The sequence below is a fragment of the Harpia harpyja genome, chromosome 1 (genome assembly GCF_026419915.1).
Source record: "Harpia harpyja isolate bHarHar1 chromosome 1, bHarHar1 primary haplotype, whole genome shotgun sequence".
Taxonomy (NCBI): domain Eukaryota; kingdom Metazoa; phylum Chordata; class Aves; order Accipitriformes; family Accipitridae; genus Harpia; species Harpia harpyja.
In genome coordinates this window covers 15,098,464-15,111,345 of record NC_068940.1, presented here as the reverse complement: position 1 = coordinate 15,111,345, position 12,882 = coordinate 15,098,464, and the positions used below count along the sequence as shown (strand labels likewise).

The 12,882-nt window shown below is 41.3% G+C and overlaps 1 protein-coding gene across 4 annotated transcripts in view; it reads left to right on the top strand.

The window, feature by feature from the left end:
* Window positions 1-12,882, top strand: part of MYLK4 (myosin light chain kinase family member 4) — an 84,298-nt gene that overhangs the window by 54,139 nt on the left and 17,277 nt on the right. For all 4 annotated transcript variants that reach the window (XM_052780418.1, XM_052780429.1, XM_052780408.1 and 1 more), the window contains 3 exons: window positions 8,464-8,530; window positions 9,022-9,481; window positions 10,322-10,341. In XM_052780418.1, the coding sequence (XP_052636378.1) occupies window positions 8,464-8,530; window positions 9,022-9,481; window positions 10,322-10,341 (547 nt within the window). The remainder of the gene's footprint in view (window positions 1-8,463; window positions 8,531-9,021; window positions 9,482-10,321; window positions 10,342-12,882) is intronic.

The following is a 12,882-nucleotide window of genomic DNA, read 5'->3' as shown; positions in this document are numbered from 1 at the left end:
GATACCTGGTAGCATAGCAATGAACAAACCGACCTGATCATGCAGAAATCAGTCCTTGCTTCTGTTAACACAATCCTTATCACTATCTCTAGTCCCCACCTGACAACAATTTTGAACAATGCTGACTCTGCAGAAGTGGAGGCCACCAGGCAGTAAGACCAACATCTCTTTTATCCTAGGTGGACTCCATACGGCAACACTGAGCAATGCTTCAGTCACTTCAGACATACACAGTCCTATTCTGTTTCCTTAGCACTGTGAGCAAGGTGATCCATTCACTACAGTTAATTCAGAAGGATAGTACCTGCTTCTCTGCACTGCTGGAGGTGGTCAGATGTTTTGGATGATGTGCCTATTGTCATCCACCCTGCCCCAGCTACGAGCAAATGCCACCTCTTAGTTCTAATGGCTGAGCTGTCTGACAAATACTTGGCTGTCCCCAGCCTTGTTCTTCAAAATAAACCAATCATTCTTAATTATTAGTCGGTGATGCAATAGGTGGCCATGGATACATCTGGATAAGGCAGTGGATTGTGTTTGCCTACTGCTTAATCACCTGCTTTCCCATTGTTCCCTCCCTAGAGAGGTGCTGCTCTTTGCTTTATTAATTATAGGATTGTTTTTTAATTTTTCCTAACTAACTGGCTTGTTTCACAGAACTGGATTAAGTAGAGAGCAGTGGAAAAGGCAGAACAACTGGGAGGGAAGAGGGAGAATGGGAGAGAGGTAAAGAAGAGGTGATAAGCAGCTGGGGTGTATAATCTCTTTTCTGGCTTCAGCAGCAGCTGGAACAGTTTCCAGACCACAGGCTCCACAGGGACTTTTTGTGCTCTTGCAAAATCTAGGGATCGCTCTCCTCTGAAGCAAAATTTCTGCTTTCCTGCCTTTTACTGCCATCCTGAAATACCTCTACTGCCTCGTACAGGAGGTTAGTTTATTTCTGTTTTGGGTTGGACTTACGATATTGTGTAGCCTGCAGACACTTCATGCTTTGTCAGTGCTGCCAAATGTCTCCCAGCCGTTTTCCAGTGAGTGCAGCGTGACCCTATCACCACATGGCTGAGAGGAGTAGCATGTATTACTTGTTTTAAGTCATTTTCTCACTACTACCACCCAGGGAAATCAACAGTTCTAGAGTAAGTGTCTTTAAAGTCTTGAGGTTTTCCTCAAATTCACCTTTCTAAGTAGTCCGTGTTAATCCTGTTGCGAAATGACTCTGTAACTCCATTTTCAGTCCTATTTCTTCCACTTATAAAGAAAGAGGGTAAAATAATACTTCACCTGTTTCCTCCAAATTAAACAATTTAGAGATTCTATACTATTAACCTGCAAATACTCACCTGGAGAGTCAGAAAGTCCCTTTAGTTGCCATCATAAAGCGGTATTGAACTTTCTGCAGTTGCCTGCAGGTTGCTGTAACTTCAGACTCCTGCCATTTCTACAGGCTTTGCCATAGGACTAATAACTATTAGCAGTTTGAGGCTGTTTCCCACACTAAAAACACCCAAGCAGCGGGAGCTGTTTTCTGTTTGAACCCTCTGTCCCTCCCGTGCAGGTATCACACTGCAATTGCAACTCACTGGCTGCTTTAATAGGAGTCTGCAATGAAACTGCTGTTTGCCACGTGTGTTTTAAGATCCATTCAGCCTCAGTCTATAACCGTTCTGATTCCTTCATTTTGCCTACAAATACTAATGGGTCCCTTATGCATTATTTAAATTCTCTCCAGATTGGCCGTGTTCTGTGTATTTTTCATATTCCAGCCAAATAGGCAGGAATTGTTTCGTTTTCTTTTTTTCATCTGTCTGCAAGAGTTTCTGCCGTCCTCGGTGGTTTTGAGGGTAGAGGCTTTCTGCAGAATCTCAGCAGATGGGTTGTCCACTGCTTGGGCAATGCAGCCAGTCAGCGTCTTCAGCTGCTGTTACACTCGGTAATGCTCTTCCTTCCTTCAGGACTGATGCCTTTACCTCAATATGTTCTTGGTAGAGGTATTCCAGGTTTTGAGTGAGCTATAATATATTAGAGTTATAATTATCTCTTTGACTTTCTCTATCTCTAAAACTGGTATGTTTTCTCCAGACGACCTTTTTGTCTTGTTTTGCCCCATTCTCTCCCTTACTGACAGCCATAGGAGGTTTTTCATGCCCTTCCAACTCAGAATGCTGTTTAATTTTGCTTTCATTTAGCCTTGGAACTTGCTGTCTGCTCTACGATGTTCCCTGGGTAGGATCCTGCCCTGGGCACTGTTGTTGTGGTTTTGCTGTCTCTGCAACTCGGAGGAATGTGTGGAATCAAAGCAGGCACAGCTGATTTCCAAATACCTGCATGCCACCTCGGATGGCTTATGGGCATGACATTAACACCTGTGTGTTACAGTGACCGTTTTAGGAATCCATTAGAATTCCTTTACAAAACTAGGGAGACCTCATGATGAAGGTGAAGAGATAACTGGTAAGTGCAGGAGAGCAAGACAAGGCAGGTCATCAGAGAACAGTCCTGTAAAAGCAGAAGGTTTCTCAAAGAGGTGAGAGAGTGGTAGGAGGAATTTGCTCAGGCAAGAGGTCTTCACCCACTGCAGTCATCTAAAATCCACCTTTTGTCATCAGATATCCTAGCCATTTAGTCAGTTTTCAGGTGAGGACTCCTCTCAGCCCTTATCAGGAGTCAGATACATCTGCCAGTAGTAAGGGTACCATGCTTGAATGCCTCCTCTGGTAAGAGAGTGCCATTGCAACTAAATGCAGAGTCTCCACCATGCTGGCTTTTCATGACAAGGGTAGCTGCTCTGGAACGCAATTAATTTGGTGACATCTTGGCAGAACCCTGGGTTTTGTGCACATGTGCACCAGTGAGGAGGAGCGGTGATGGCTGGCTGGGCAGCAGCCTCAACAGAGCCTGGGAGGCATCCCATCACATTCCATTCGCTGGGTGCTGCCTGCATGGTGAATTGCCACAGGAGAAGGTCTGTCTATAAAGGGGCAATAAAGAGATCCCAAGTCTTTCCCTTCCACCCAACCCCCCTTCTTGTTAAATGAAGTTCATTATTAGGAAACCTGCATTTCTGGACTCCAATTCAAAGTGAGTCATCAAAGCTGTAGGGGGTGATTTGTGAAGTTCGTAACCCTTTGGAAATCTCCCAACAGTGTGATTTCCCAAAAGCAGCTTAGGAAGGGCAGTTCAAGAAGTCTGAAGATATTTGCCATTCATATCATTGCATGCTTAGCTCAGATAAGCTAGTAAAGCTGAGGAATACTCTCTTAGCAATGAGGCTACTTAACTGATATTGTAGCAAAGAATTGCCTGAGTAGTTTGACAGATGGGTGGTTTATTCCTGCAGTTAAAAAGATCTGCCACTGATTTGGCTTTCAGGCTGGATTTTTTTTCTTCCTTTCTCACACTGTGACGATAGTGGAGCCCACTTTAAAGGATGAGCCATTTAATGGTAGTAGGGAAAATGTGGAGAATAGCACCTAGAAAATTTCGGGGTTATGGCACAGATGCATATGAGGCACACATGCACCTGTGAATCGCATGGGACCCTGTCGGCTACCACACATACGAGGACATTGAGCTGTATAGAGAAGGGGTAGGTGTGAGGCTTTCCAATATGTTGGTAAGACAAGCAGCCAGAGTCTCCAGTGATTGTGCTTGCCTGGTGTTGCCCCTGATTTGTTGAGGTGAGAAACCCAAAAGTGATAGTAACAAGTTGATTTGATTTCCCAGATGCAGTGAAAGGATGTGTGTCAAAGCCAGGTAATGCTGAATGCTCTGGTCTTAGGAGGTGGGTTGGTAGCCTCAGATTTGCTGGTCTTTATTACAGGCCTCTGTGTATTCCAGAGACATTAAAATTATACCAATGAATTGGAGTTAAAAAATCTACCTCCAAAGCTCTTCTTAGGCCTGATGCTGACTCTGTTAAATGACAGTGACTAGAAATTAAGGCAAAAGTAAAGATGTTTAAAAGCAACCTGTTACTGGTAGTGCAATATGCTGTGTCTTCACTGTAGCAGATGGCACGCTCAAGGCCATGGGCTCTGTCAGGAGCCTGGTTGCATGAAAGCCTTTTCTGCTCATCAGTGTAAGATTCCCTGTTTTGAGAAGAATGGCCTGGCAGGAGGAAGCATCCATTTGAAACAGGACAGCCACTGCTTCTCCAGTGCAGCGTGTGGGAAGTTGGCAAACTGAAGTGGGGAATGAACAAGGCTTTGGCTTCACTGATCTTCAGCTTCTCACCTAGGATGGTGTTATTCCAAGGGATTTTTCAGCATTTAGTATGTGTCTTCATGCAGAGATTGTTACCTCATTACCAATGTATTTTCAAGGCAGCAGGTCACATAGAAATTCTCTTGTATTTCCTATTGGGGGAATCACGATTGTCATGGCTCAGAGGTTATTTTTTTTTGTGTGATTAAAAGACACTTGTGACTTGAGTTTGTTTTATACAGAAGAATGATTTCTTTATCTAGTTCAAGGAGCTCTATAAAGATCACGGAAGAGTAAAAATCTTTGCCTGAAGGTGCCAACAGTTTGTGTAGTGTAGCAAAAAATAATGACTCGGAAGCAGATGTACCACCTGCCAGTAAAAGCAGAATTCCCATGTGTACGTTTTGTATCATTTATAAGTTTGTATCAGAAATACACTCACTGAATATTTTACATTGCTGGGGGGAAAAAAGGGTGTGCTTTGAAGAGGAACACAAAAGGGAAGGAGGGGATGGATTCCAGCTTTGGGGGATAGCACAGGAGGCATCACCACGCATGCTGTTGCCCCAAGGTCTCTGTCATATGTGATGCACTCTCCTATGTACTGATGTGGAGATACTGGGACCATCCACAGTACCGTGCTCAGGTGGCAAAGCCCATGGCTGATTTCTGGCTCTTAGTGAAGTGAATTCATCGCAAAGCTCAAGTAACTTAATCATGTTGATAAATGATGGTGATCAGGTCTTACACAAAACCAGGATATCTTGACATAATAAAGCTCTGCAAAGTATCTTAAGAACATGAGAAAGAGACACCAAGTAAGAAATGTGGTTTAGGCAGATGCAAAGTTTTGTGTCTCAGTATCGGCTGATTGAAGTTGAGAATTATGTCTTGACATCACATGAATTGTGATGGGGTGATAGAGGACCTCTACCTAAAAGATTGGGGCTGCTTTGTGAGGCCATTTGTTACAAAAATTTTTGCAGTAGGAAAAAAAAAAATCAAAGACCTTTATGAGGTGAATAAAAAAAATTTGAAAGTTAGCTAGGAAAATATTCCAAGGGTAAGACTGCTACAGTATAAAGAAGGAATTTAACTAAGTACAGCTCATTAAAAAGGAGTCAGATGTCTATAAAAAACATTAATTTCTTGCTGCATTTGAAATTTCTGTTACAATATATTATATTTATATATATAATTGCTTATTGCTTAATTTCTGCAGATTTCTAAAGTCAATTTAAATAATTTCCGAAAGTGTTTTTTTTCCATTGGTCTATACTGAAGTTTCAGCCTCTGGAGTGTATCGCATTATTCTGTTATCATCATGTGTGCTTTTATTCTGTCCCTATTACTTAGGGTCTAGCAATACTCTGTATGAAAGGATATGTTTAAGTCTGGAAAATGTATTTTTGAAGACACAATACCAACTTGTGTAGATACAGACACCTTTTTGCTTTGGTGTATTTTGTAGGGTTGCAATGCAATCTTTCATATTTAACCTTTTGTGGAATTAAAATGAAAACTTCGTTGAAAGTTTTCGGTTTGTATGAATAGGGAAAATATGTGCGATGGTATTAACCCCATTGTGCATATTCAAGTCATTAAAGAAAGGGGAAAAAATAAGGTGGAGGCATAATTTCCACTAAGAAATATTGATTCCTATAATTTTAGAAATTACAGACTGGAAAAAGTCACATGTCATCAAAGTTCAGGAAGAATAATGCATAAATAAATAAAATTCCATTAGGGATTAAGTTAAAAAGACCCTTGAGGAAGCACTACTAACAGACTGAAGAAAGAGGAGTGTTATGGATAGTAGTCAGATGGGATGGATGTCATTAACAAACCGCCACATCTTTCGGATGAGATTTTCAGAAGAGTGCGATGGCCTTGGGTGCTCAGGACCTGTGGGCTCTCAGCGTGGCTGGCCCAGCTGCCTGGGGTCGGACATCACAGGGGCGCATTCCCTTGACAAACTACAAGGAGGTCTTTGTACTTCCCGTGGCCGGGCTGGCAGGGACCTGTTGACTCCTGTCAGCTCCAGAGAACCTGACACAACCCCACCCTTTACAGGGAAGAAATAATGAGCAAAAGTTCATGGTTTTATTGCCAGGTCAAGATTTTACAAGCTGAAGTTACATGTTGCTATGAATAGCAGAACATGGAGAAAACTGGGATGCTCATATATAGACTACTCTACTCATGTGTCTACAAATAGTCCAATATCTAGTCCTTATATTTGTATTTCTTATTCTAGTGCACTATTGGCCCTATATTTATTGCAAATAGCTACATTTATTGATTCTGAAGGATACCAGTAAATTTTTTATTTGTATTCTTTTTCTTTTTCTCATTTAAATTAGTATGAGCTCCTCATCTGCTGTTAAAATGTAAGAGATCAGAAATGATGCTTGAATAAACACTGTAGTAATTTATGTAACACCCTGGCAGTTTCAGGTATTCGACATCGTCCAGTGTTCCTTCCACTGGACGGATTTTCAAAAGCTGGCTTCTGTATTTCACACCTGCAAACTACAGCAATATTTAGTAGGAAGCGCTGTGTGCCTGCAATTAATTCTGAATGCAGAAGTGAAATCTGGCCCCATGCATCAAAGAGTTGGGAGGCCGTTTCTCTGGTTATTTGTGCAGCTGACTGTATTTGATCAGAACTGATGTCCTCAGTGGTACGGTGAGGTTGACATACTTACAGGAATCTGAGTGCATTACTAATTGCGGTCACGTTGCAGAATGAATAAGTGTGAGGATTTTCCCTACTTCTTTTAGTGCTTTTCACCATTAAAAAAACAGAATGAGCATTGCTTGATTCCCTGTGATCCATCTGGAATCATGACATTTATATTCAAGTTCCATGTGAACAAGGCTCCAATTTATATTTCAAGGGTACTTACCTAGTTGTATTTAGGCCTTTTTCATTTTGCGGCTTGCAACTTCCTGGGACCAACTGCATCCGAAATAGTTGTCAGTCTCAGTTCTTATGCTCATATTACAGTTTCTTTGTCCCTTACAGATCAAGATTTTCTGAACAAGTCCTGCTGAAATCCTCTCATGCAGTTTCATCCAGTTTTTCTCAACTGTTTTTGCTTCTCAACGGAGTTTCCTTTCCCTTGAACTGTGTTTGTAGCAGATACACGTTGCTTTAATTTCATGCCTATTTTCTATATAGCCCGATGAAATTAAAACAAAAAAAAAAAGCATAAAAAATGCAGAGGGCTTACCAGAACAAATGTTTAGTAATAGGACTGATTCATGCCCAGTGTACAATATGAATAAGCCGTGGGACTGCTTGCATGATTAAGACACTCAAAATTAAGTGCCTGGCTCTGTATATTTTGTTGAAATATGTATCACACTGCTTCAGCTGGTAGCTCAAAGACAAAAAGTAGTCTCTCTGGCAAATATTTGGAGGTACCTGCGTTTTTCACACTCTATGCGTCTATTACTAATAATGATAGTGCCAGTTTCATAGTACTGTGAGGAACAAGCCAAGTGGAAAAGGAGCACCGAGCAACAGCAGACACCATGGTTTACTGTGTCACCATCCTACTACAAGTCTAGGAGTGGCCAATAAAAAACCACACTGAGCAAATGTCATAGGAATATGAGTAAATAGCCATAAAGATAACTAATAGCAGAGTTTTTATGAGGAGCTGGCCTGGTATAAAGCACCTCTAGATGTCACTGTAACATTGTAAAATGTAGATAAGAGAAAGCTACAAAGCTGATATTATGGTCTATACGCTCCAATTCCTGGTAACTGTTTTGGTCAGCCTGTAATAAATTATTTGATCATTAAAAATGCTGTTACCAGATGTTGATTAACAGCAAAAAACTTTCTGAAATCTGTCAGTAAGACTGTTACTGAACATTTTACTAGAATATTAAATATTCCTAGCTTTGGTTTAACTAACCTAGTTCTTAACAGCAAAAGCTAGTGCAGGACAACAGCTCATTTCTGGACGGTTTTTTCTTTTAGTCCCTGAGGCTCAACCCTGATCTTTTCTGGGCTGTGTTTATGCCAACACTGATGTTGATTACAACTGAGATCATTTCTCTTGCTTTACACAGGTACCAATCTGATCAGCTTGGTAGTGATTAAAATAAGGACCATCATTTATAGGAAAAGCGTGAGTTAGAACACAGAGTAATTGGATTTGACCAAAAAAATCAGGCTGCAGTTTCATGAGGGACAATACAACATGAACACTGTATACACTAATACATCAATTGCCTTCTCCACAGGTCATAAAAGAAAAGTCACATTTGAATGAGACAGGAACAAAAGAGAAGAAGCCACCAGATTCAACAGGTTAGAATATTTTTTTTCTCATCAGTTTCTACTTCCTAAGGGTACAACTGCACAGAAATAGCCATTACTCTCCTGAGCAACTCCAGTGAAGTTGGCTGGATTACATGTGTGCTCATCAGCCTGAGTGAGAATTACCCAAGCAACATCAACCTACTTTTCACATGCCCGTGCGCATGATCACAAACTGCTCAAAAAAGTTCTTTGCATGAGGAGTTTATTAACCTCGACTTGGCTGACAATAATTTGAGTGAGAAAAACATTTTCCAGTGCTGTGTCTGAAAGAAAGAGTTTGTGACCCATGATATCCCTGTTTTAAAGTAGTCTGCTCTTGCCTAGGAGACATTTACATTGACCTTGAAAGTGGGAGAGGAAAGCAAGTGCCTAGTTCAAAATGCAACAGAAGTTATGCTAACTGCGCAACCCTACTTTAATATTGTTACTGACTATCAGAGAATTACTGACAGATTCCTTGGTAATCTGTTTACTTACAGAGGGGGCCATCCAGAAGAGCCAGTCCTGCTCTCAGGAAGAAGTTGATAAGCTCAACAAGGAAAATGCTGAGAGGGAAAGTTCTGTTCTGCTTCAAGTGGATCCTCCCAAATTTCATACTGAAAGGCCAGAGGAGAAAGGAGGAAGTTTGGCTTTCAAAAGCTGTTACAAATACAGGAGAAGCTCTGTTCAGAAATCCTTCACTACAGAAAAGCAGCAAGGAGATGCTGTTGATGATGCTTGTCAAAGGATAACTAGGCAGGAGATACAGAGTGAGTCCCCAGGAGATGGGGGGAGGAAGGAGGAACATTACATGTCTGGAGATGAAAGACAAGAGAAGAAGGAGAATGAAGGGGAGGGAAATGCTGATAAGAGTGAAAAAGAAGTTGAGGAACCACCAGCTCCTTCCCAAAATGAAGATGAGGCAGGACAAAGCCATGATCAAGAGGCACCAGAGGGAAGGTAAGGTCTGAAGCTCAGGCTGCACGTTCTTAAGAGACCCATGATTTAGATAAATGTGTAGTTCAAGTTTCAAGTCAAAGTGGCTGGTTAATATAATTATTGGTGAAAGTCCAGCCCAATAGAGAAGTGTAAAATGAGTTTATCTCTCTGATCTGAGCTCTAAGCTGAAATTATACCCTTAAAAAAGATGGGCAAACAATCTACCATACACAGTACTAGCAGTGTGCTTTGGTTGTTTGCTTCGGAAATAGGTTAGGAGCATGGGAATTACGTTAGGCTATTCTTCATCTTTGAGGAGAATTCTCCCATTATAATGTTTATATACTGTAGCATCATATAACCTATGAGCAAAGTAACGTTAGATTAGGCCATGTACCAATTGGGAATTAAGTTACTGCAAAATGTGGTAACTTAAGCGATAACACAAAACTGTGAAACTTTGCCCAGGCAATTAAACTGATAAATTTGTTTAGTATAATTCTTTCTCTGCTGCATTGATATATAGCCCTTCAGGGGTAAACCACTTTAAGCTCTATATGAACAGAGTGAAATCCCAATGCTCTCCCATTGCTTTAAAGGTGAGATTGATAGCCAAATGTTAAATTTAGAAGAACTCAGGCGAGGATTTCAGTGATGGAGAAACATTTGGCTGTCATGAATTAACTTAAGTGTCATTTTTATTTCTTAAAGTGAATATTAAAACAGTTTCTTTTACTTCATGAAGCAAAATAACCTAATGTTATTTGAACGCAATGTATGTGTAGACATTTTTCACCTATGTTTCTAAATTTGCTCTGCTTTAAGTGTACCCTGCTCTAATGCCATGTTTTGTCCTTGCAGGTGTAAAGGCTGCGAAAAAGGTACAGGAAATTATCATTCAGTCACTGAGCAGACCTGCCAGTTTGAGCATAGTGGTAGCAGTAAGCATCGAGTGAATGATGAAGGCCTAATCAAAGATGACAACAAAAAGAGCGGGATAGATGCAGACAGTGCTGATGACACATGTAAAACTAAAAGAAGCTCTTACAGAAAGTATTCCTAAAGGCAAAGCATTTGATTCCACTGGTATTACAGTGACGATCAGAGACAGACATCCGTAGGAGAGAATGATTTCATGATTGTACTTAGTAGGGGGAAAAGGTGTGCATGGTAGTTCTGATGGGAAGCAGTTGTTCATGGGCCACATCCTAAGCTGATGGGAAACAACACAGTTCTGTTTGCTTCCATCTCAGAGGCTTCTATTCTGGCAGAAATTAGTCACAACTAATTTGCTTCTGCCACAACTACTCCACTAATACTATCCTCTTTCCCTCCTGTTTTAACAACAGAACTAAAACTCCTAAGTATAGAGTGGTGGGAGAAATTCTATCATGTGTGGCAAAAACTGTGGAAGTGCTGAGAACATATGTTAACACAGAATCTGCAATGCTCTGGATGTAGCCTGCAAAACCAGCTTGCTCATATTTGTACCATTGCAATCTGAAGTGAGAACAACTGCAGTCCATAAAATAAAGAAATACAGATTTTTGTGTGGAAGCCTGACTGGTGATGTTGAACAGTCAGATACATGGCGCTCAGGCGCTGAACTCTGAAGCAGTGCTTACTGGGGTGAAGCAGAGATTTCTAATATTAGACCTCCAGCTTGAGAATTTCAGTGCCTATCCCTGTATATGAAATAATGGCACATGAGAGGATGGCCTGAAGGATTTGAAGATATATTTGTATACCTGTGCATGCATAGGACTCAGAATGAATTTCTTTGCTTTGGGAACGGGGGGAGAGTGGGAAAGGGAAGCATTTATTAAATGTTTGTGCTAGGCTCTTGTAGCAGGAAACAGGAGATAGTGTACTAAAACTTTAAACTCCGTAACCTGTCCTGAGCTCTGGTAGATTGTTAGGGATGATATTAAGGTTAGAGTGTCTCTCTTGGAGCATCTTTGATCTGTAATGGGAGGTCATTCTTGAATAGGGAGAAATCCTTTTTGGTGTGCAGGAAAAGAAGAATAGAGGGCCTGTCACTGGGAAAATCTTGAAGGCTAAAACTTAGGCATAGTTTTAAAGAGGCACTCTGGCCTTTTTAAAAGAACACTTCCTTGCCCAAAGTTTGGTAACATTTGGGAGCTGAGCTTTCTCCTGTCACTTACACGCTGGGGCCCTTGGAGTTTGTGTTAGACTCAAATTCTGCCTTTAAGGTAGAGGATTTCTTGGCATTTTGTGGGCCTCAGTAACATGTAAAGGCCCATACTTAAGGACGTGCAATTCAAACTCTGCAGAATCCCAAGTAGGTGGCAAACTTCCAGAAGCCCCAGCTTTTCACAATTCCTTGACCATGAACTAACTTCCTGACCATGTAAGTTATTAACACTGTCAAAAAAAATATCTAGGTACACAGCTGGTGTCCTGGAAAAATGGACATTCACTGTGAATAAGGACAGTCTACTGCTACATTAATGACCAAAGTGTTCCTGCCAGCTACATGCTGTCATGGTTGGGTTTTTTTGTTTGTGTTTTTAATAATTTTCACTGGAGTAATGAATGGGTTTAAAATTGCTCAACACACAAAAGGGAGCCGGCATTCCAAACCAGAAAGCTCATGTTGTAACGCTGGGGCTCTAGCCCTCCCAACCAGTTGAAGAAGTATTTGTCACCTTGGTCAGCCAAAGGTCACTCTCAGGACTATCAATCAAATGGAAAACAACATGGGTATGAAATTGAAGTCGCAACACCCTGCAAAAAATCCAAAGAGAAATTAGGCATGCAGGGCTGGTCTCCAGCAGGGATTTTAAGATCAGGACAGCAGAATGCTCCAGCATGTGGATGTCCAGACAATAATACCAGAGACCTGCATTTGTGCCGAAACTCCGGAGCTGCTCAGGTGTGATGTTGGAAACCCATCCTTTCTCTGTGCCCCTCTTTACCTTTTATCTGCCATCTTTTTTTAAGGACAGCAATTCTTCCGAGCAGCATGTGACAGTTACCATGTGTCCTACCACACCGGGTCCTGAACCATACTGGAAATCCCAGGTGCTGCCTGCCAGGGTGAAATTCCCTCATGTACACAAGCTCTAAATGTGATCTTTAAAAGGGATGACCACACTGTGGAGAATGACAAGTTGTGTCAATCAGTAAGAGAAGGGGATTCTTCACTATGAACAGCAAAATCTGGGAAATAGCCTCTTTTAGCTGGGCCTAGAGGAGAGCTCAGTCTTTCTTCCTACCCCACTGGAGAGTTACAGTACATACTTACCTATTAACAGTCCCTGAGGAAAAAAAAAAAGAAAAAAAGAAGAAGAAAAAAAACAGAGAAAAAGCTGAATTCCTTCCAAACAAATTGCTGAGGCCCTTTGTGGGCATGAGGCTACATTGATTTAGTCTACTGGTCTTCACTTTGCCTCTTGCTA